This window comes from Xylaria bambusicola, assembly GCF_022495145.1.
Source record: "Xylaria bambusicola strain CBS 139988 unplaced genomic scaffold F5B22scaffold_13, whole genome shotgun sequence".
NCBI classification, from domain to species: domain Eukaryota; kingdom Fungi; phylum Ascomycota; class Sordariomycetes; order Xylariales; family Xylariaceae; genus Xylaria; species Xylaria bambusicola.
In genome coordinates, this window is record NW_025953566.1 from 584,735 (window position 1) to 607,821 (window position 23,087).

At 49.4% G+C, this 23,087-nt stretch overlaps 6 protein-coding genes across 6 annotated transcripts; 2 read left to right on the plus strand and 4 right to left on the minus strand.

The window, feature by feature from the left end:
- Positions 1-890: 890 nt before the first annotated feature.
- On the minus strand, positions 891-4,434 carry F5B22DRAFT_635384 (HET-domain-containing protein; the record flags this gene model as incomplete). The annotated part of the gene is made up of 4 exons (XM_047977129.1): positions 891-2,794; positions 3,046-3,095; positions 3,907-4,110; positions 4,265-4,434. The coding sequence occupies 4 exons, from the start codon at positions 4,432-4,434 to the stop codon at positions 891-893; spliced, it is 2,328 nt and encodes a 775-aa protein (XP_047832413.1).
- Positions 4,435-4,593: 159 nt separating this feature from the next.
- F5B22DRAFT_645075 (uncharacterized protein) lies at positions 4,594-5,126 on the minus strand (the record flags this gene model as incomplete). Its single annotated transcript, XM_047978526.1, has 2 exons — positions 4,594-4,828; positions 4,966-5,126. The coding sequence occupies 2 exons, from the start codon at positions 5,124-5,126 to the stop codon at positions 4,594-4,596; spliced, it is 396 nt and encodes a 131-aa protein (XP_047832414.1).
- Positions 5,127-5,885: 759 nt separating this feature from the next.
- F5B22DRAFT_600715 (uncharacterized protein) lies at positions 5,886-7,986 on the minus strand. The gene is made up of 3 exons (XM_047974553.1): positions 7,236-7,986; positions 6,381-6,833; positions 5,886-6,326 (listed from the first exon to the last, which is right to left on the minus strand). The coding sequence occupies exons 1-3, from the start codon at positions 7,385-7,387 to the stop codon at positions 6,308-6,310; spliced, it is 624 nt and encodes a 207-aa protein (XP_047832415.1). The 5' UTR covers positions 7,388-7,986; the 3' UTR covers positions 5,886-6,307.
- A 2,370-nt stretch (positions 7,987-10,356) lies between these two features.
- Positions 10,357-11,202, plus strand: F5B22DRAFT_645077 (uncharacterized protein; the record flags this gene model as incomplete). The annotated part of the gene is made up of 2 exons (XM_047978527.1): positions 10,357-10,428; positions 10,489-11,202. 2 exons carry the CDS (start codon positions 10,357-10,359, stop codon positions 11,200-11,202), a joined length of 786 nt encoding a protein of 261 aa, XP_047832416.1.
- Positions 11,203-14,972: 3,770 nt separating this feature from the next.
- Positions 14,973-17,363, minus strand: F5B22DRAFT_600724 (ubiquitin fusion degradation protein UFD1-domain-containing protein). The gene is made up of 3 exons (XM_047974554.1): positions 16,981-17,363; positions 16,587-16,916; positions 14,973-16,533 (listed from the first exon to the last, which is right to left on the minus strand). The coding sequence occupies exons 1-3, from the start codon at positions 16,981-16,983 to the stop codon at positions 15,694-15,696; spliced, it is 1,173 nt and encodes a 390-aa protein (XP_047832417.1). The 5' UTR covers positions 16,984-17,363; the 3' UTR covers positions 14,973-15,693.
- On the plus strand, positions 17,333-19,266 carry F5B22DRAFT_600725 (uncharacterized protein). The gene has a single exon (XM_047974555.1). The coding sequence runs from the start codon at positions 17,725-17,727 to the stop codon at positions 19,081-19,083; it is 1,359 nt and encodes a 452-aa protein (XP_047832418.1). The 5' UTR covers positions 17,333-17,724; the 3' UTR covers positions 19,084-19,266.
- The last annotated feature ends 3,821 nt before the right edge of the window (positions 19,267-23,087 follow it).

Consider the following 23,087-nt stretch of genomic DNA (forward strand, 5'->3'; position numbering starts at 1 on the left):
AAAACTACGACGTTTTTATTCAATTGAATCTCAGTAATTTTCCATGAATCGGTGATGAGAAGTGGTGAATAAGAGACTGAGACATTACTAGGTAGGTACCTATCCTAAGTAGGTTAGATGTCACCATGCTCCCTGGAAGTGTGCTACCCCTCTCCTTGATTCAGGGAAGCATGAATCAATATTGATATTATAGAACGACAATAATGATTTCAGGCATGTATAACAAGATGTTGAGCTATTTATTTACGAAATATCCAAATCGTGCAGTCGCCTCTTGTACGCTGCCAGCAGTTGTCATAGAATGAGCCCCGAGCACCGTTATGTCACGAGAGGGGGGTTTTTTTTAAAAAAAAAGAAAAAAAATAAAAAAAAAAAGGTATTTCTACAACCCCTCTCCTATCAAGCCCAACAGAGTAGCCCGACAAGGACAACATAGCCTATGTATGCATTAATATATTTAAGCGGCTGAGACGGATTGAAAATAACCAGCGCCATATTACAGTCATTTCCTCATTCTCAATGCGTAGCCTCTCCATCAATGAACTCTTTAGTGATTTCATTGTTAGCAGGATGACAAGACATCTAATTAGAGGGTCGAGTGACCCAGTCGCTTAGAAATGAAGGCGTGATTGATCCTTATTAAGCTGAGGATCGCGCAGCTCCCAATATCAGTGTCACCTTAACATAGCCTAGCAGATTGATGGGGATCGATATCTGGCGCCTAGTGTCATCCCTATGCCTTTATCGTCGCAGGAGAAGGTCTCGGCCATACCACAAAGATAGCGCCACAGGGACAAGATAGGAGTTCGATTCTCTTGTATTCGTAGAAGGCGGATGAGCTGGGTATGATCAACAGCTATTATTTCATGATGGGACAAAACTCGGCCGTTTCAGATGGTGAAGCCGCGACCCAATAGTTTCAAGTCCCTAGCACGCTTCTCGGAGTGCCAGCAGCCCAACTTCGTTAGAGTGATTTCGGATTCCGGAGAGTGGCTCAAAGACTCATCGTTCAGCAGTTCCGCAGTGGCGTGAAGTGTAACCTCTTGGTGACCTAGCGGCCAGTATTTCTTCATGTTTCCAGGCTCCTGTTTATAGCTATCGCTGCAGACGTGTGTTGACTGTCCGCTGTATTCACATTGCTTTTGCTGCAGGCTTGATACGAAACTCTCTAGGAGTTGTATTGGTTCGTCAGGGGCTTGCGGTCGAACCAGAATCTTACAGTGATGAGATGTCTTCTTAAAATCGCCTTTAGGCAATCTCTGCACATTCGAAACCAGGACGAGGATGATGATTTTGCCGTGCCACCAGCCCCATATGTCTTGCATTCCTGCATCCATTCTGAATACTAACAGACCGCCGATGAACTGTTCGTCACGCCTTTTGTCCGGATTCACGAACACGCCGTGGTCATTATATAAACCATCTCCCAGGACACATCCATCTTGAAGGTTGAAAATGACACGGCCCGTTTCCTGAAGCTGCGGGAACAGGAGCCAGAAGCCGAAGCGGTGGAAAGTCCCGCCAAATGCGTCGAAATAGAATGAGACATGTTGCATGTCTCTGCATACTTGTATTGCCTCTGGCTTGGGCGTCATTTCACTTCGTTTCCGGAACACTACAGTGACTGGTGCGACTGGAAAGAACGTCCGCGTCCACCGATCACCATGCTGATAATGCGGGGTTAGTGGGATCAATATCGCTGTCCTTGTGTCGTTCTTGGTGTTGTCCTCTTCGTGTATTACAGCGAATGACAGCTTCTTATTACTGGGATGATGAAGGATCGGCAATGATATAGAAAGGCCAGCGTTTGTCATTGTGAAGATGCCAATGCTACCCGACGGTTTAAGTGTCGTGATAGCGCTGGCATCGAAGAAACACGCGGGATCTGGCGCAAGAAGCGTAGGCCGCGTTACAGGTCTTCTCAAGCGATTACGAAGCAGACCATTAACCCTATTTACGGGAAAGTTGGGTTTGTGGATAAGTGTAAGACCATTGCGGCGTGTGATATCAATTTCAGCTGTAGTCTTGTTTGTTATCCTTCCCGTTAGTTCGGTGAGCCAAGTCCACGCGAAAATCGAATGGTCATCTGAAACCTTCATAATTTCTTCCTGTAGTCGCACAAAAGCCATGGCTCCCTCGCCGTAAAGAAGGGGCATGTTGACGTTGAACAGCCCGAGCAGGCAGTATGCGATGTCTTCTGGCCTTGTGGTCGTGCGATCTGCCACAGCTGCCATGCGCTGCGCTATACTTGCGCTACGGATATCTTGTGCATACAGCAGATATTTCTTATCCACGCGCGTGATCTCCTCTAAGAGCGATGCCATCTCCTTCTTCGTGCCGATGAATGTCCAATCGTGTGAGAAGAAGCGCACTTTCCTAGGCGCCAGCAATTCTTGCAATGTCCATCCGCGACGAAACCACCTGCTCCGTCGGAAGGACTCGAGCGAGTCACCTCGGAGATCGCCTGTGCCGTCGTAGGTCGGGTCTTTGATGTATACGTCGGACAGGTACGCGTAGCAAACAGCAGAACTGCGGTACCAGGCATACATGGAATTGATGGCTTCAGAGAGCTCGGCGCTGCTAGTTTTCTCTATGCAATTCGTGTCGACCCATAAGAACTTTAAGCCATCTTTCCTAGCAAGTAGACAGGCTTTCAGAATCTTCCAATAGCCGAAACGGTTCAAGTAACTGTCTGGGCCAATAATATTGCGCCAATCCCGGACTCCCAATTCTACCTCTATGTTGTTGGTGCGAGCCAACGAAGGCGTCTCCGTGAGACCAGAGTGTGTAGAATCTTCATATTCAAGAGTTTGGAGTAAGGACAAGAGCTGACTTCGTGTTTCAGGGGCTGACCAATCCTGAAGTGTCACCTCCTCGTCGCCCCACGTATGAGACAATATGGCATACTCAGGAATAACCTCTAGACAATCCTCCAATTCCAGATTATGCGTGTTTATAAGTCTCATTTCATTTCAGAGAGGTAGATTGACACATACCAGCCGTAGGCGGAAGGATGCCGAGAGTGGAAGAAGACTTGAGGCCAACAGCAGCTCAGTTGCAGGGAAGGTTGCCACAAGAAGCTCTCCCCACTACTTCTAATTATAGTTAGTCATGGACCCTGGCCTAAAGTGACCAATCAAATAAACATCACGCTCAGTGAACTCGAAGTACCTACTTACCCAGATATCCTCTAATACGGCAGCCTCAGATTAATGGAATAGTTATTTTTATATAAATAAAATACAGTTGGCATAGGCGGGAGTAAGTTGAAGAAGCGTAGGGTGATGCCAGTAATAATCGAATTCAGCACGTAGAGAATCTCGCATACACCTGTACTTCACATCGGCGGCGTTCGGGCCTGTCGAATGTGAACATAAAACCTACCTAGGCGGTGTTGCAAAGATCATCATTCACGAACTACCAAGAGAAAATCGCTTATCATTCAAGGATCAGTCAGGGCTGTATTTTGCGATAGACGTAGTAGGCTATGCTAATGCTCCTATGAGGTGATGCTCAAACCCTGTCTCAGCGTAACAGCCCTAGAACTCGGAAATCAAACTTGCATGAGAAGTCACCAGACAAGGGCGCACTTCCGTCACTAACTTTTCTTTCGGTTGTGACATTGCATCATGATCCACCAACCTCGCTCATTCAACCCCAGACTTATAAACTTTCAATGAACATCGTCCATTATTCATGTCGGTCGTAAAGTGTCCACGGGTAAGGAGTTGCAAATTGGCGTGGTGAATGAACATAGCCGTGAGCCTAAATCTCATCCTCGTCATGAGGGGCAGGGATATCTTTGGTATACTGGTCGAAGCTAGAAGTGCCGTTCCTACGTCAATCAGTAGCTGCTTACGAAAAAGTGTTACGAGATCAATATATGAAGGTATATAGTTGACTTACTCAAGCTTGAATTGCTTCTTCTGAAGGATTTTCTCTTCATCCTCATCTTCATCGAAAGCCTTGTTGCTATTGCGCTTGACACCTGACGTCGGGGTTTTGCCACCTTTGGGAGTACCCTTGGGAGTACTCTTGGCCTTCTTGGGTGTAGCAGGCACGCTACCCTGACCAGTTCCTTCCTTCTTCTTCAGCTTCTGAAGATGCTGTCTGTAATAGGAGGTGAAAGTCAGTATTCTCTGCGTCACAGTGGCAGCAAGGACGAAACGAGGAAAGAAGAAAAAGAAAAAGAAACAATTTGTGTTTGTTCAATAAACAAGCACAAGGCATTCATCATATCGACGTCACAGTAGGGAATCATTACTGGGCAGCGCTGTAGTTGTAAGTGTAGCCTTTTGCTCGAAGCTGGGCCGAGATGGCTTCCCACTCTTGAGCCGTGGGAGGAGCGACGTCGATAATGGCTTGCAGGAGATCAGAACGAGTCTTGTCGTTCCAAATCGTGCGACCGGGAGAATTGGTAGCGTTGGCAGCCATGATATCACGATAGATAGGCGGTTATGTGAAAGGGTGTAATATGGAGTAGGGAAGGCTGAGCAGATGAGAGGAAGTAAAGAAATAGGTGGGGGACGAGAGGAACTCGGTACATCAAGTGGTCGTGAGAAAGTAGGCTAGCTGTTGATAAAAGGTAGGTTGTTATGATAGTGGTGGTATTGCTAGGAGAACACGTGATAGGCAGGAAAACAGAGCTAGCGAGGAGAAAGATAACAACAGCCTTCGTAGAAGGAAAGCATGCTTGACGGCAGTAGCAGAGAATCTGCGACCCTTCGCGTGCAAGTTTTTGATGATCTCTGTAAAATGATCTTTGTCTGGTTGCAACACCTCGTACATTGCCATCATGATGTCTGTGTGGACCGCATTGGTCCAAGCGCTATACTTTGGTTCGGTAGTCATTGGGAAGGCATAGGCGAAGCGGAATCGAGGACATGGTGTAAAGTGCGTGATGTAAGTGGAGGGTTGAGTATGTGAGTGATGAGGCTGTTGGAATGGATGCAAGCTGGGACCTACCGAATTCCGTTCCAGTTGACATCGTGACCATAACGCTCATTCATCATGTTTGCGATGGCATCCTTATTCTCCTTGGTGAAGCTGAGGTCAAGAACCTCAACTATTGACAGAAACAAATGGGAGTTTGCTCGATCATCCCACTTTTTGGTTGGGGTAGCCATGGTGTAGGTGACTGGGAGTAAGAACAAGTGTGATGATGTGGGTTGAGAGTGGAAGGAAGAGCGTAGTAGTGCTGGGGTGGTTGAAGAAGAAGAAAATAAATAAAGAAATGAAAGCAGGCCAAGCAGATGTAGAAGAAGATAATGGACGACAGGAAGATTCCGCTTGCTCGGGCATCAAAATTGTTGTACCTAGCAACAAGTTGGAGAAGTTAAGGTACCATCAATTAGGTCCATGCAACGTGGGTTGCCTTGTCATATCACAAGTCGATCGGGGGGCAAAACAAGCAAACGGGAACGCCTTACCGAATTCCTTCCCAGGTAGTCTTGAAACCACTGACCTCCATGTCCTTGACGATAGCTACCTGTTCTTCAGGTTTGATAGAACCATGCATCCGAGCTAGAGCAACTGCCAACGCCTCGTGGGCATCGCCAGTCCAGTCAAGACCTTTTCCAGCAGGCATGTATGCGTACGGCTGTGTTGTTGAGAAGTACGATGCAGTGATAGACAAGGTGAGGTAAGAGCTGCTAGCGAAGAATGAAATGTGTAGGATGGCAAGCAGGAAGGAAGTAAAGTAGAGATTATAAATGTGACCTGTAAGTAGTTTTGAAGATGGTGGCGGCAGAGAGGCTTCGGATAGGTATATAGGTACCTGGAGAGTGCACATTCAACGTAGTCACAGCAATATAGTCTACAAGCACAGAGAGAGACCGTGGGAGATTCTGTTATCTCACTGTCTCCGATACCCAGCTGGGCTCTCATGGCCTTGCTACACATATTTAGATACCTTGTTTAATTTGATATATGAAACTACTACCAACGCCTCTCATTCATCAGCGCTGCGCTCATCGATATACCTACAATCATGCTCTGCCTTTGAAAACGTTTCCAAAATAATAATAATAAAAATAAAAATAAAAACAAGCACCGTAACCCCGCTGACTCCGGCAATTACAGGCGTCTATTGTGCAAAGATCTAAAGAGACGCAAAAGGCCGATATACTCCCTGCGTCCAATGACGCTAGATACTTCAAAGTATTCCTCTTACGTAGACGTGGGCTGCAAGAAATGAGCGTAGACAGCTAGCGGTAGTCTAAGCCTCTTATGTGCGCACCAGGGTTTTGAAGAATTCGTCATAAGGCGGCTACATGCTCATTCGACATTGACTAGCCCACGATCATGGTTAGGCTTCACCATAATAGCTGAGACACTGTTAGAAAGATCCTTGCGCGCCTTAGGAATGCCATCATGCTTACTCTGGAGGCCCATATGCATCTCCGCCACTTGGTACGCCGTCGGCGGCCAAGGCAAGGACTGCCTCATCGTCATTCACCTGTTGGCCGTCTTGCTCAACGTCCAATCGTTGACGTTTAGCAGGCTGTTCTTCGCTGTTTGGAGCTGATTCTTCTACCGCCATCGAACTTGGTTCCGATGCACCAGCGGGAGTTTCGACAGGGGCGGGATGGGGAGCTACAGGGTCACTGGCCTGGGTTGTCTCTGAAGCAGATTTTACCATTTCGGGGGGTTGTTCCTGGTCGGTGTCGGCACCAGCAACAGATGAAGGCGGTGCTTTTCTGGGTCTTCCACGTCCGGGGCCAGGTCGGCGTGTGATAGGATTCGCAGTTGGATCAGCCTTGCGCTGGCTGTCCAGGCCTGAACTGTTCGAGTCTGCCTTGTTCTGAGCCCTACGGAGGCCCTGAAAGTGTTGGCTACTGCATATCAGTTTCTCATCTCAATATAACTAGCTATTGCCGACGAAACGATCACGACGCCCCCAAGCCGATGAATAGCAGATGAGCGAGGGCGTCGAGGGTGGTAGGATCTTGGGATTTTCTACACCATAAGAGCTACTTATTCGCAAATATCAAGTGCAGGGGAAGATGTATGCCATAACTCCTGAGAGCGCTCGCGTTGTTGAGTTTTAGATGAGAAGTGCATAAGGGTGTGCAGCTTGGCTAGTGACTAGTAATCCCTTGCATAGCGGGGATTTGGCGTCGAGGATACTGTATCAGTAGCCAATGTGGCGATAATGAGGGCATCCATCTCAGTAATAGATGAGGAAAATACGACTGTAGTATAGGGGAAGGTTGAACAGAGTGAAAGTCACTCACCGACATCCTTCATTAGTAAATCCGTAGCCCAAAGATCTCATATGGTTACCAATCGTGGTCCACTCCGCACCACTTATGACTCCGATGTTTTTGACTGAGAGGATGGTGAAGAAGAGGTCCTTGTCTGCGCGGTCATTCCAATTCTTGTTCATCTCGAAGGTGTTCGAAAAAGGCACTCGGCCTTAAAATACCGGGTGCGGTAGCGCAGAAAGATGACGGCGCGCTTAGACTAGAAACGGGGAAGCATGCGCGAATCAGAGCACCGGCAATTGATACGAACGGGCACTTATGAGAGACTGGTGAGACTAATGGTGAATTGGAGATGCCCAGGCCGGACCGGCGAGCTGTGAGAGCCGGTCTCTGTAAGGCGTGAGTGAGAGTAAGTACCGGCAGTGTGAGCGCGGCGGCCGACGGGCGGGCGGGCAGGTGCCGCGCTGGCAGTTGCCAATGACAAGTCACAAAGGCAAGCGAGGCAAGCGAGGCAAGTACGGAGGTTAGCTCCAGCTCTGGCTCCAGCTGGATGGTGCAGTGCAGGTTGTTGCGCAAGCCTTTTGGCGGGTGGGAACGGGGCGCCCCATACAAGCTCTACCTAGATCTCTCTTGTCTCAAGAGTCACCAAGCTGGGTCAGAGACTGGCACTGCTGGGGCCTGGCGGAGAGGCACGCACGTGATTCGCCGAGACAGCAATGGATGGAGGGATGGAGGGATGGATTGGATGCCACTGAGCGCTGAGCGAGCGTCTCTATGTAAGTAAGATAGGTATATGTACATATGTACCTAGGTACCTACTGGAAGGTCCGAGCGGGATACCTGCTTCTTATCTGAGGTACGTCCTGGTCGGCTTTTCGGCTGTGGCAGTGCAGTCGCTACAGTATGACTCCATGTACCTAGATACATTATATGCACCCACCTGGACTAGGTATCCAGCTCTGTGTACTTGTGCATATCTTGCTAAGTGCTTGAAAGATCCAAAGGCACATACAGTAAACAGAAGGACATTTTACCTACAGTCCTAAGTAATACTTATACAGATAATCATCAATTCTACAATCTATTGCTGAGATACCTATTGAGATCCAAATTCCGGTAACCAAGGCCATAAGAGTACGGTAGTGTATGACTTCAGCTGGTATGTATGTAACCTTCAAATGAAACTTTGATTTAGAAGAAGACATGGATGCCAGTGATGTACCTGGGTACCTCAGCAGTGAAGTACATATCTTATGTATATAGGTACTCGAGCACCCCCGTTGAAAATAAGAGAAGTACCTCTTTAGTACTCACGTGAGCAGGCGCCATATACGCGAGGTAGATCCACACAGTGCTAGAATTCCAGCGTCATTACGCGTCCACCCTCCAACCTCGTCAATTTCTTTTTATTTTCTTCCGGCTCCATGCATTCAACGCCTTTATCATCCTCCGCCCTCGACTCACACCCTCCATCACATTCTACGAAGTATGCGACCGCACTGATGCCTCAGCAGATAGTGCCAGGTATGCCACACTACTATCTTTGCGCCCGAGTGCTTTGGTTCCCTGGAGTGGCAGAGGTGCTGGCTAGACACGAACAGACGGAGGTCGTAGATGGTGGCGTGCAGACAAGACATCTGGATCAGAGCCTATCGGGCCATTACATACTTAGCAGAAACCGTAGATTTGCCAGATTTGCCTAGTCCACCCTCCCACTCGCCACTCAGCTGCCAGGAACAGAGAGCCAGGGGACTCGACACCAGTCGACATGCCCCAACCTCCTGATCTGTCCTGAGCAATGACTCACCTGTTTCACACCAACTCCAAGCCCCGGTTCTGCCTGTTCCTTCCCCGCTACTAGATATGCGTGAAGATGCTACTAGATAGCAAACGGCGCACGCGGATCTCTTTCCATCCCCGGCGTTGGCTGATGATGAACCTGCCTACATACTGCTTTTTTTTGTCCCCTCATGTTATTAGCTTCTCATCGCACTTATGCTGTCTGCGCTGTTAATAAGCTACGGAAAATGAAATGACACTGCAGCGACTTAGCAACATTCCCAGCGCTATAGAGTACTATCCGGGTAATGTAGTAGGTACTTGGTGTCTTTCGTGTTGAGTTGCCCTACTTTTTCCTGGGCATGTCACACTGGCAATCTGCAGGATGGAACAGATGTAACGGTGTCGCCTCATTGGACGCCCGATCAGGGGGGTGGAAAAAACCACTTTACGCGCCGCGTCCCATGCCACTTTCGTCATGCAACCCCACCATCGCGCCCTAGATATTCTCGTCAGCCAGGTCGGCCAAGTTCTCTGAGTGGTGTGCGTGCCTCGACCGGCCCTCTAGGAGTTGCTAGGCAACCGAGCTAGCCATGTCTCTCGCATCTTCATGTAGATACCAAGTATCTCCTGAGTATCTCCCGAGTATCTGCTGTGTCTCTGCTGTGTCTCTGCTGAGCATGCACTATGGAAGTAGACACGTTCATCACACTGGGCTCCCCACGATGGGTACGACGGGTACGATGGGTACGTACGAGCCCCCTTGAGGATATTTAATAGGTAGTAAGACATTGGAACCAAAGCGTTTTTCATGCAAGCACTTAAAAGATCCCCGCGCTGCCTTCTTAGTAACAGCGCTTTACCATGCCACCGTAGTTGAAGGCCTGCTACCAGGTCAACCTATGTCCTCTCCTTTGCGCTCTTTTGCGCAGTCTACCTTGTCTTACAGTGTAAGAACTTATCATTAATTTCCATTGTCCAGCTGTCAAACATCATTTGCAGCTTTCCGCCGATAGTTCATCTTTTTCACCCCTGTTGTCTTTTATCACCACATCAGCCTCGGACCCAAACAAATGTGATCGGCTCAACAACTCTCAGGCTTGTTGGGAGCTCGAACCAGAACTTTTTCTCATATATTCCTCTGGCCTCTCCTCACCGACTTTCACAGTCGCTCTGGCTGTGACTCACTTCCTCCATTCCACTTCTACACGTTCAGATCGACCTCGCTGCCCAGAGCAATCTCCAGTAGTTTCACATCAAGCTGTGCACTTTTTATTCAGGCCTATCGCCTCCTCTAAGGCAAATCCTTCACTGAACCTTCGCATCGAGTTCTGCCAGTTCTGCCAATCTCGCCACCTCCCACACTGACACCATGTCTTCTAATAATGACAATGCCATGACGAGATTTCTCTTCGCCATACTACGGCAGAAGAATCTCAAGGATGTGAGCAGGCAAACCCTTGCTAATGAGTGCGTTGCTTGTTTATATCTGACCATGAAACAGATCAATTGGGAGCAAGTTGCTCACGATCCTATCCTCGCCCAGCCGATTACCAATGGCCACGCTGCCCGAATGAGATACTCGCGATTCAAATCTGCTATGTTGGGCCTTGAGCCCACCAAACGAACTCGACCTACCTCTCCAAACTCTAAAGTTACAAAATCTAAGAGAACTTCGAAGCCTAAGAAGCAGGCAACCGTGAAGTCCGAGTCGACCACACTGGAGTCGCCTCATGACGCATCGTCAGAGTCCCCGTCTTCTACTTCTCAGAAGATCAAGCAGGAGAGTGTGTACAACTACAACAACCGCATGACCCCGGCTTTGACACCCGGTCCAGTATCGGTACCTTCAACCACTATCTCGAATACTGCGATGCTGCAGAACCGATTTCTCACCCCTGTTAGCGATACGGATGTATTTGCCGCATCGCCGATCATGGCATCCACTCCTACAACTGATATGATGCATTCACAAGCTCATTTCGATTTTCAGGCATCATCATACCCTGACAATGTCGATTCAACTTGGGCACATGGCACCTCACACTTCACTGCTGCCTATCCCTTTGATGAATACACTAATACTGGTACTTACGAGCATGCACATCTTCAGCCTTCACTCCATCCTCAATATTCCCTTGGTCTTCCCAGCCAATCCATCGAGAATGACATCGAGCCAGCCGATGTCAAGCGGGAAGATTGGACCCTGTATGACTAATGCACAAACCCATCGCGTTTGTACCATCCTACAAGAGGATCGCTATCATACACATCACCAAGAGGCGAGAGGAATGGCCATTCCATTTATTAGGTCAAAGTGAGCAGCTGGACAGGACATCATGGCATTGTCCTCCTTTCTTGTTCCCAATGAGTTATGAAGACTTCTCCTAGATATGAGGTACGAAAAAATGGCGTTGCGGGTGATCATCTTACAGGGCTTACAATTCGGAAATTATTGAGCATTTACCGGGGCAGAAAAAGAATCCTTGTATTATTGATAGTCTGTTTAAATGAATTGATTGGTGGTGTCTGCCAACTGGTTGAGTAATGGGACTTCACCATACCTGCTCTTCATTGATCCAGCATCAAGTGCTATAATCTACACTGAACTTCATTGTGAACCCTTTTTTCACTAAATCGATAATTGGGCACTCTCATCTACGTCCTCACAACATTTGACCCTCCTAGTCCAGTTGACTCTCATGCCAGAGAAAGGATTCCCGAAGCGCTACGCAAGGGCCCTGGTACAAGCTGCACTGTCAAAGTGTTAGGTTACATCACTGTCACATAGTACACAGTCAAAGGAGATTCCGTTGGGGCTTCTATTGGAGTAAACGGCTCGACGAATATTGGCCACTTATCTTGATCCAATCTACCTACAGGTTGCCTTGGGAACCTAGGTACTAGATCTAGCCCTAAGGGGCTGTGCCGAGAGACTTTGCCTATACCCAGCTCCAAGTGTAGGTGGTAGAGAGCTGTGTTTGTAACGCAGTGTTTTGATTGGAGAGTTACGGCGTTGCTGAAGAGACTCGGGGCCAAAAAAAAAAAAACTCACTTTAGTAAGTATCTAGTACTTAACAGGGATTTGTTGACACTGAGTCGCCATACTTTGAGTCTCTTACTGTGTCAGCAGGGGATTTCCTGCATGAACCTTATTGTTGCTAAGCACTTTTATTCTTCCAAGTTACAAACTGAGAACATACACGAGCTGCCGGTACGGAGTACTTACAGACATCTTTATTTTGGCCCTGGTTCTATCCTGCATACACCGTACGATATCGTCAGTGTCACCATTGAGCAATACCACCCAACCAGCTGCTAGTTTTTCCAAGAGATAACGACGGCTCTCGGAATAAACATATAATCAGTAGGTTATAGGGGGTGGGCAGTATGTATAACAAATCGTGTTTCTATCTACTCTCGTTGCAGAACAATAAATGATTCGCTCTCTTAAGGCTGGAACAAACAAGCCACCCCAAAATAAGGTTATCGCTGGCCAACAGGCGTCTGAGCTCGAAGCTTTCTTTCCCTGGGGCAGAATATCTCGTGTTCCCGCACCAGGAGATTGAGCTGAGGGACGGCCCGCCAGTCACCAGCTGTCCCTAAAGATGTCTCCCCCTTGCCTTGTGCGGATAAATAGGAGCAGCAGCAGCACTACTAATGTTCTATGTAATGCTAATGCGGGAATAATAGAATGAACTCGCCTTGGCTTTGAAACAGCACTAGCCATGCAAGGGCGGGAATATGTATACTCGATGCTATTAGGGTGAGTGCAATTATCGCCACCGCCTATGCTTACACACCACTACGTCTGTGAGATATGGATGTATTATGACCGCCACCCGAGGCCCCTAGTCACACTAAAACTCCATCCACCCTACAGTAAAATATCAAGGCATCAGCAGCTAGAGGTGGCACTAGTAGATCTGGTATGCCACCCTCATCTAGAACGCTGGGGTTGCGATGATTAATGGAAAGTCATCACGCGTTTATTAGAATAACATCTGCTTTCTAACGACACGACAAATATCAGAGCTAATTACCCTATACAACACTTAACTGCAGTCTATTCTATGGTTCGAATCCTCAAGACCACCAAGGTAGATACAAATCCAAAGTGGCTCTATCCGGACTTACCCCATTACAAAGTACAAGAGGGAGAAAATGAAATAGTACCAACAACGTTGTACCGCATCTCCAGAAAGCAATACTATGGGTTACGGTATCAGATCTCATATCTTCTTGAAGAGGAGACAAAATGATCAACGAAGCCTATCTGGCTCCGCTCGTAGTAAGATATTTCAAGTTCAAGCACATAGTATTGTTCTATACGATACTACCGGGACAAGTTACTTTCGAAGTATACTTCCGTGCTTTCAGGCCCCAAACGCTTTGATTAGTGGCTTGAAAAGTGCATAATCAAACGGCCAGGGGATTTACTGGGCAGCACCGCCGGGGAACACAGCGAAAACGATGAGCTTTACGCGACGCCTCTAACTCGCCCCCAAGCAAGCCCGTTGCCCCCTGATGCCAGCACAATGGTAGTACATATTGTTCTGTATTCATAGCAAACCAGCGCTCAAAAATTACTGGTTACTCCTTTTCCCCCCTCTGCTGCTAATGAATGTTTCTGCTCCCTCCCCCTAACAGAAGTGATCAAGATTGCTCTATCTAACCGCCGATACCCCCTAGAGGCAGCGATGGGAAGAACTATTAGATTCCTTATAACCGCTGACCTTGGTCGTATCACACAATATCCCTGGCCAACCACCCCAAATCTTCAGGCTCGCCGCCGGCGCTTCCGGCGTGTCACCGGAATCATCTCCCCGCCCTCCTGGAGAATGTATATCCGGCTCCTGGTTCCGGTGCTGAAGATCTACCTATCATTTATGACAAAAGTGTCAAAAGAAGCACACAGACAGCCCGAGTTGTGGTTCGACATCGTTCGAACACAATCTGTAGTACCACTGATGTAACCAGCAGTAACATGACAACAACGATACGCTTCACCGGTCTCGGCCCGTATCGAGAAATGATCATGTCGCATTCTTCATGCCTGTTGCTGTCGGTGTCTCTTGACAGGGCAGGCAGGGCGGCAAGGCATGGTATTCGCTAACGAACAGCAATCTTAGAGCTGTGCGTAGTAATTTTGCAAGTTGCTAGGATTCCCTAGTGTCTGTTGCGTTGGTACTTCGGTTACCGCAGATCTGTGCTGGCACCTTACATGAACCAACTACTTAACCTGTGTTTGCCTGTGCCGCCCGCCGAGTGACAGGCCGCGCACCTCAGGCAGAGTTTCGAGGCCCATGTCATAAATTGGATGCCAATAGTTGTCACAACCATCTGCAACATACATCATCAAACACTCAAAGTGATGAATTAACTCTACTTGCCTATTCTGACAAAAAAAAACAAAAGGGATGGTAGCTCTTCTTGGGAAACCTGTTCCTCGCAGGGGGGACGGCCTCCAAGCGCGCTTGGCAGGATATTGCCTCGCGACTGATAGATAGTATGAATGTACCCCTACAAAACAAAAGTATGCTCCTGGTCTAGATCCTCGATGTTGCAAGGCCTCAAGGGGCTTCGACTCCGATACGTCCGGCACCTAACGGCCGCCGGCTCAAAGAGCAATTTTGTAAGTTTTATCGTCGGCTACGCAAATTATATGATGAGACTTTATTATCCATCATTTTACAACAAGTACCGCTGTAGCTGGCCACGCAACTCACAGGTTGCATACTTTCTTGTATTGCAACTCTTTTTTCGCTACTGATCCACTCTGTAACTAGTTGCTCATACAATCATCAAAGTACTTGTCCGGGGTCAGAGCGGACACATATCTCCACTAGCACAGTACGGCTGGAAATGGGCTGGGAGTTATCAATGGTTCTCTCTTGAAGGCCTTACTAGTGAGGCCACCAGACCCACAGCATAGTCTCCAGGCCAAAATGAACTCTAAAGTTTACCTAGGTAAATATCGGTACAACAGATAGTTGCAATGTTACCTACTAAATACATATAACTACATTGTCGCTTTCTTCAGTTCCAGTTAATATTCAGATTCCCTGGAACAAGCGATTTGTAGTATATAATTGCGCAAATTATTGAAGACAAAAATGCAAATATGTACTTATTCAATGCCAGGGATACCGTAGTATGTCGCAGTGCTATTCTCCCACGGGGCATCCCGAGAAGGATGAGGGCGCGTTGGGCTAGAATTTACTCTACGTTGAGGAAAACCATCCAACGAATCTAGCACTAGGGTAGCTATCTGGGCTCATACATTCCATCCTGAGCCTTAATGCTCACGCCGGAAAATTCAAAGGTAGTGGCGCCAACATAAAGAATGGATTCAAGATTCAGAATATTACAACTCACGAGGCACTACTCTGGGCGTCTCATAGGGCTGAAACCACATGGTTCATGTGTATGAGAAAACCGGAACTAACAGGGCCGCGGACTCGCCCATGAAAATCGACTTTTGAGGGAGATATAGAATAAATCGTACTTGCTACTAGCACAATATCGTAGTGTTCAATAGCAAGCTAAACTCAGCACTGAAATTAAATGCCTTTGATTCCAAGATCATTATACGTATCAGATCGCAAATCGTAAGTAGGTAGGTATGTATGCCACACGGTCTATCAACGCCAGAACACCAAATGCCATGCCACTCATCCGCCAGCTGTTGGTAGCTTCACGCCCAGATTTACTTCTTGCGTCCATCTAAGCGGTTGCCCTCGTTCGCCTTTTTCTCAGGCGCTTTGCCTTTATCGTCGGCATCACCCTTGCGCTTGACTGCCCCACGAAGAGTCTGACCCTGGCCAGCAAAATGCGGCTTACCGGCGTTTTCCTTCTCTGCCTCCTTGTCCGCATCCGTCTTGACGGGTATTATCTCGTAGCCGAAGAACAGTTTATTGGGTGGTAGACGTAGTGGCATAGGTCCGTTGACGCGCCGTCGAGGAACGGGAACAGTGTGTGAAGAAGATTCAGGAACCGGAGTGGAGGGCTTCGGGGATGGACCTTTGCTCCCTTTCTTAGAGTTGAGCTTGTGTCCTTCCGTGAGGAAATGAGACGCCACCGCGCGTGCGCCTGCTGCAGCTGTTGTAGCATTCGGCGCAATAGCGTCGTAATTGATGGACTGTGCCATAGTTCCCTGGCTATGCAGCAGACCGCCTGCAGGTAAGCCTCCACGCGTGCTTCTCGGCGTGCTGGTTCCGCTGCCCTTTGGCGGATCAACGTATCCCACCGGCGGGGCAAAATCCACCGATACATCTGTTTCAATCATGCAAACACCCATTTTTTCAGTTTCGGGTTTGACCTCAAGAACGGCCATCTCGTAGACTTCGTCATTGTACTCAAAGTTGAATACGTCGCCTCTTGTCAGCGTGGCAAAATTCCTGAAGGCTCTTTCAAGAACGGCCTTGGGATCGCTGATGTCGAGAAAGTTGACCGACTGTGGTTGTAGCTTGACTAACTTGGCTAATTCAAGTGATGTTGACTTGATCTGTATCATATCGCCAACATCTAGTTGCAGTGTTTGCATCATCTGTTGCTGTTAGCAGCTGCGTTGGCTCGTGAATCCCAACAGGAAGTTCGTACCCATTGTGGTATGTATGCTCGGCCCTCTTCAGCGACAAATTCCAGAACACCAGCGTGCGTAAATCGCTCTTTCTCGCCGTTCACCAGTTCCATCATGAGTGGCCATTGTACGTGTAGTTGTGAGATCTTTTGAAGGGCGGAAGGTGGCAGAAAGATTTTGGAGCCGTAATTCAGCTCTGGCCGCTCAGCACCGGGTGCCATGATCATGGGATAGCAACGGAAGTACTCGTCGAAGCGACGTATTGTCGGGCCACGCATCATGCCGGAACGCGCGAGGTTATACATGTTGGATGGATCGTCCGGGTCAAAGGCGCCAAAGCCGGGTTGATACTATGAGTCGGAGTAAGTTAGCGGGCTGAAGTAGAGTCAGGAAGTCGGCTTTTATGGCACGAACCATATCGCAATATCGCGGCCCCAAAACTGCAGTTGTGGCTAACGAGATGGGGTACTGTCTCAGACTGGACGCTTCTGATTAGTCAGAAAGGGAGGCGTGCAATTCGCGATTGGGGGGAAACGATGAAGTCGTGGAGGGATGTGGTTGGTGTCGGGAGGCTATCTCAAGAATATTGCTCCAGGCCACGATAAGATGTTTGGCGGGCGCCAGCAAGCAAGGCAGCTGTTCCTGAGGGATGATGACGAAACACTCGGCTACGAGGATAATCCGCTGGTTGGCTCTAGAAGACACTGCACTACACCTCGAGGAGGTACCTGTGCCAGCATAATACGGTGTAATGGTACCACGCCAAACGCATGGAACCTGGAACAGGCGAGACAGGGCTAGGTAGAAGGAACCCTGACCGTGCAATGCCGATTGCTGGAGCTCAGCTCACCTACCCCGCGCCAACTTGAGAGTGCACACCCCTAGCAGAATCCCCAGCACGCCAGCTTTAGTGCTGTGTACTGTACCTAGCTCCCGACCTGCCGCGACCCCACACTACCTAGGTAAAGCTACACCACAGCTACAACAGGGCAGAAGAGAGGTACCTACCTCTAGATCGACAAGGGCAAAATTCAACGTCATAATAGCCTACTTATCCCGGTAATTGAAGATGTGGCACTGAGTCACGTCAAGCATTATTAATGACCCCCTTTTCCCAATTGGCCTCTCAGACATCATCACAACACATAAAGCCCAGCAATGGCGTCAAGATTCAGCGCCGCGCGTCCCAAGCGCGCAGGCGAGAACTACGCGCGCCAGCACCATAACGCAGAGCCCGACTCGAAGAAAGTGAAGTTCGACGTGCGGAATCCCTCAGCGCTCGCGCCGGACGCAGCCGAGGACGATGACGAGGCTCACGACGCGTTCCTCGAGGCAGACGCCGACGTGATCCGGGGCAGCGCGGCGACGAAGCGCGGGGCCGTCAATATCGACGGTTACGACTCCGATTCAGATCGGGAGGAGCTGGGGACTCTGCATGCCAAGGCGAATGCGCAGAAGAAGGGCGCCGACGAGGATATGGACGACATGTTCGCCGCAGAGGACGAAAATGCCGATGCGCGCGACGACACGGTGGACAAGACTACGGGCAAGAAGAGTAAAGAGGTGCGGTTCATGAGCACGGGCGACATCCAGGGGCAGGAAAACACGTCCAAGTCGGGCGGGCACATACGCATAAACGGCGAAGAGGAGAGCTCAGACGACGACGACGAAGCCGTTGCGCTCGCGATACAAGAGGAAGACGTGGACGAGGAAGTCGGTGCCGGCGGGCGAAAGAAGCACGCCCCGAAGATCGAGGCGTTCAATCTCAAGCAGGAGAACGAGGAAGGCCGCTTCGACGAAGCAGGGAACTTCGTCCGCAAAGCCATAGATCCGGACGCCGTGCACGACCGGTGGCTCGAGGGTCTCAGCAAGAAGGACATGCGGCGCGCGGCCGAGGCGCACGAGAAGCGTGAGGCGGAGCAACGGCAGAAGCGGCGCGAAGAAGACAGCGCCCTGACCTCCGACCTGCTCAAATCCCTCATCACGAATCTCGAGCGCGGCGAGACGGCGCTAGAGGCCTTAGCGCGCCTCGGCCGCTCTCAGAACAAGACGAAGGTGAAAAAGGTGCCCAAATGGAAGCAGAAAAAACAGGCACAGAAGACAGATGCCATGGACGTCGATGACGACAAGGGGAAGGACAAAGAACCCGAGGACCCCGAACAAGTCCGCATCAAGGAAGCCATCAACGACATCACTGATGCAGCGGACAAGCTTCTGGGCCGCGACCGCCCTGACATATATGATCGCGAGCGAGAGCTGCTGATACGGGAGTATGTGCGCGAGACGGACGAGGAGTGGGTAGAGCCGGTGCGGGAAGAGCAAGCGGATGGCCCGCCCAAAGGCACGAAGATGTGGGAGTACCGCTGGACAGATGGTCGGGGCGGCGGGGAAGCGAAGCAAGGGCCCTTTGAAGGTAGCATGATGAAGGCCTGGCAAGACGCCGGTTACTTTGGCGAGGGTGTCGAGTTTCGAGAAGTTGGTGATGAGAGCTGGAGCCGCTCGGCTGACTTTGTCTGAAAGTAATTGTCTTGTCAGTTCAAAGATGTGTTGAGGCGACGCTGTTTGACCTAGCCCCCCTCATGCCAGATGTCAGTAGGCAACTTACGGATTAAACAAATGAACCTAAAGCTAGACTGATGTTCCATAGAATGACATGTCATGGTATAGATGTGCATCGCAGCTGTCACAATAGGGGACAGAAGTTATTTTAATCGTAATGTAATTCCATTTGCTCGGCTGTGCCGGCGGGATATCATGCCACCAATTCATACAACAACTCGCACGAATATATGGGAAATTCAAAACGTTTCCCCTCCATGTGCCGATACCGTGTTTCGCTCACGATGTATTAGCTGGAAACCTCGAAACTCCTGAGCCTGCTATTACCACTGCTTGCACCGTAACCGTCACTTGCCCCCTTTTTGTTAAAATCATGGCCAAATCAACTATCATCCTCAACCTGTAGCTATAAACGCCCAACCACACTAGCCTGTTCGATGGCAATGTGAAAAATAGAAATCTCTTCAAAACAAGCCGTTTAGAGCTCTGGGGGGAGATTTTATACCAAGCCCATAAAAAGTGTACATGCCACCAACCAATTTTGGCTGTACCGCCCGAAAAGAGATTGGGAGCAGGTGCTGGTAATATACCATGGAGTCGTAGTTCGTAATGTTACATTAGGGGGTTTTTGTGGCATGTGCTCCGACTTTCGTACGCAAGGTTGCACCTCGTTGGTATCATAATACCGGCCCGCCGTTAGCTGTGGGACGGCCAAACTTTGCCAACTCATCCGCAGGCTTCCAAGGCTCGTCAGTGCAAACAGCATTGCGCAAAACCTCAAGGCTGATGCTTATTGCTTCTTCAGGAGTACTCCAAGGACCAAGTCGGTCAATTAGCTTCCCAATTGCTCCACCATCCGATGCGTTAGAACTCCCATCATACGTTTCTAATTTTCTTCGCAATGAATCTGCTTGGCGCCAGGTGTCTGCCTCGGTTTTACTCATACCGATGAATTCTTTAGCTGTATCGGGTTCGGGAGGATGAGTCCATAGCACTCGCATCATCTGGCTCATGAATATGCCTTGAATGCGGCAGACCAAGGCCAAGAATGGAAGTTGGTTGTTGCTCTTAAAACACTCACCTCTATATTGTGAAAACAAAGGCAAGACCTCTTTCCACGGAACTAAGCGGCGGGGGAGTTTTTCCAAGTCGTGAGCTTCGTTCAGGAGCCTGACAGCGTGCATGTAGGAGAGCAAACATTGAATACTGATAGCAAGCCCGAGTTGACATTCGTGCTCGGGCACTTTGTCTCTGTGTTTGAAAATGCCATCGCGCTCGTGCTTCAGCCTTTTCCCTAGGTCCATGAAATAATTATGAGCTGTACGACATCGTTGTGCTCTTTGTAACCTCTCTGATCTGTCTGCGGTTCCGGATTCCCGCCGCCTGTCGTTAGGCGGCTGTGTCGAAGGCGTGACGCTGTATGTAGCGCCCGGAGTGCCAACTTGAGAGCTATTAGAGGCAATGCGGCTCATAGATGTCGACTGCTTTGGCGGGGTTGAGGGCCTCAAGGCTTCTGATGTCTTTGGTCGCTTCAATACTTCAGTAGTATCAGTTGCCATTCGTGGACGCTTGCGAGCAGTACCCGGCTCGACACTGGCGGAGTTTTCGCGTGGAGTCTGATCATCTTTCTTCAAACCTTCTGCCTTCTTCTTTCCGCCCGATGGCAAATTGAGGAGCCGTTCAATTGTCTTCGCGTGGCGTTTTTTATATTTCATAGTCACAACAAATTTTGTTGGTTCCTTCTTACTGTCAACATGGATGGTCTCCTCTTGCGTTGACTTTGGAGGTTTCTTGACGACGACGGAATCAGATATCTGATTATTTTTCGAGCTCGCTTCCTTTGATGGCGTGTCTAGTTTCTTCTCCACCCTGGCTAGCTCGTCCATGACAATGGCAGGCAGTGTTGGCGATAAAAGAGGCGGCAATGTCTTACGCTTTTTGGTGCTAGGCGACGGCTCACGCTCATTTCGCAATTTCTTGAGTGGCGGTTTCAAATTATTCGGCTCCACTGGCCGTTTCTTAGGACTTGGGCGAGGTTCGGACGTATTCTCCTTCGACGGGTCCGAAGGCTTTTCAATAGATAAATCCGCGATGAGCAGGGGTGATAGTAGCCTTGGGACTGTTTTGGAAACAGGTTCGCCATTGCTGACTGCTCTCTTGTGTGATGCTTGCCCACTCGATTTCCCGGTACCATTGACCTGCGAAGTCTGTTTTGGAGATACAGCGCGAAGTGCTGAGTTGCTGGATGTTGGCCTGCCATTGGGGCCAGAGAAATGTTTCGAATCTTTGAGCTCACTTTTTGCTGTTGGTATATTTCGTAAAGGCTTCTGAGAAGAAGAGGCATCTTTGAAAGGCCGAGGCACGGTACCATTGTGAGTGGTATCTTCTACCTTGACGCGCTTGGTGGGCTTAGGGCCCTCGTCAACTTCTGCTACACGCTTCTTTCGTTCGGGTGAGGGGGAGTGATGTTGCGCCTCGATTTTAACATTTGCTATCGCCTTCTTAGCGGCTCGTCGACTGTCCATTTCCTTCTCCTTGGGCGTGAACTCCGCCCGCTTCTTGACGTCTTCTCTCTCTCTTATCGTGGCTAGACCATTCGGCTTCTCTTTCGCTTCCAGCTTGGGCGACGAGTCTCCTTCAACTTTTTTGTTCCTATAGTCTTTCAACGAAACTTTCTTCCTGGGTTTGTTTGGGTCGACCTTTAATGTTATAGGTGTCGGCGCATTACTAGGAGCACTGGGCTCTTCTCGGACGGTGAAGTAGGCGCGAGTGATGAGTACTCCGCGATCGGCCTCGCCGCCGACCAAGGTAGTGTATTGTAAAGGTCTGGTATCTTGTTCATCTAAACGCGTTTCATCGGGGTGTATTTGGTATTTGCGAGTAGGAGAAAGGGAGAGGTAGTATGGTTGCTTCGGTAGAATCTGCTCTGCTAAGGTCTCAATCGACTTCGCAGCCTCCTCCATTGTTTTCTTTGTTCCGGCAACGTCGAGATGGTTGCGCGCAAAGCTTCCCTATAGATCATGAAAGGAATTTGGATCCGATGACGAGGTACAAGAGGAGTTCAATGGGAACGATGCTGAATTTGCGACAGATCGGCAAGCCTATCCATCTCGTTGTTAGCAGAGTCACGGTTCAACATTGTGCACCACAACACAGGACCCGGCGCAATGGGACGGGGGACTACATAGTACGACTATCTCAATTAAAGTTTGGTTGAGATTGAAATGGAACAGATAAATAGAACGAGATGTAAGCAACTATAATGGGTGCAAGGGCAATAACTGACCTGTCCAAAAATGAGTACGCGAAGCGTTGGCGACAGCGGCAGGTGGTAGTAGTCAAGCTATTGTTGTCGCGTGTGGTCGCCTTTTTTCGATGCTATCCAGCCTCCAGGGAACCAGCGTGGCAATGGACCCAGCGCATTTCCCATCTAATGGCGCGGGCGCTGGTAAGGCGTTCTGGCGTCAGGTTGACAATAAGCGACAGTGGAGGGCATACAGTTGGCGAGCCGGTGTGATGTCAAGAACCGAGTGTATGGCGCGAATCGAGACCGCCGATCGTGGCTCAAACGGCGGCGACGGCGGTTTATCCCAGACGCCCGGGGAAGCGGCAACAGAGCAACAATAACCGGGAAACAAGCGGTCGACGTGCCTGGGATCGTAAAGATGGTACGTGGGTGAAGATGTTTTATGCAGGTAGGGATACAAAGGCGGCCGAGATTCTGGTCTGGTCTGGTGGTGGTGGTAGGTGAGGTTGGAGGAGACGACCAATCCCGGCTGGGAAACTTAGGTCATCGGTCGGGATGGTATGGGTGATAGCAGATAGGCCAGGCGTACACTAGGTACTGTATATTGCACTGTTGTGTGAGTATCTAGCTACGCGACATACCTACCCAAAGGTAAACGAATGGCAAAGGTTCTTGTTTGCAGTTGGTTGTATGCGGGTTGCCGAAGTACGGTGGC

What these genes read in the sequence shown, in the direction of transcription:
- F5B22DRAFT_600715 (XM_047974553.1), bottom strand. Translation starts at nt 7,387, where the DNA reads ATGAACAAGAATTGGAATGACCGCGCAGACAAGGACCTCTTCTTCACC. An exon ending in TTTACTAATGAAGGATGTCG is followed by an intron (nt 6,834 to 7,235) that starts GTGAGTGACTTT and finishes GATATGCAGTAG; the next exon opens with CCAACACTTTCAGGGCCTCC.
- F5B22DRAFT_600724 (XM_047974554.1), bottom strand. An exon ending in GAGCATACATACCACAATGG is followed by an intron (nt 16,534 to 16,586) that starts GTACGAACTTCC and finishes TAACAGCAACAG; the next exon opens with ATGATGCAAACACTGCAACT.
- F5B22DRAFT_600725 (XM_047974555.1), top strand. Translation starts at nt 17,725, where the DNA reads ATGGCGTCAAGATTCAGCGCCGCGCGTCCCAAGCGCGCAGGCGAGAAC.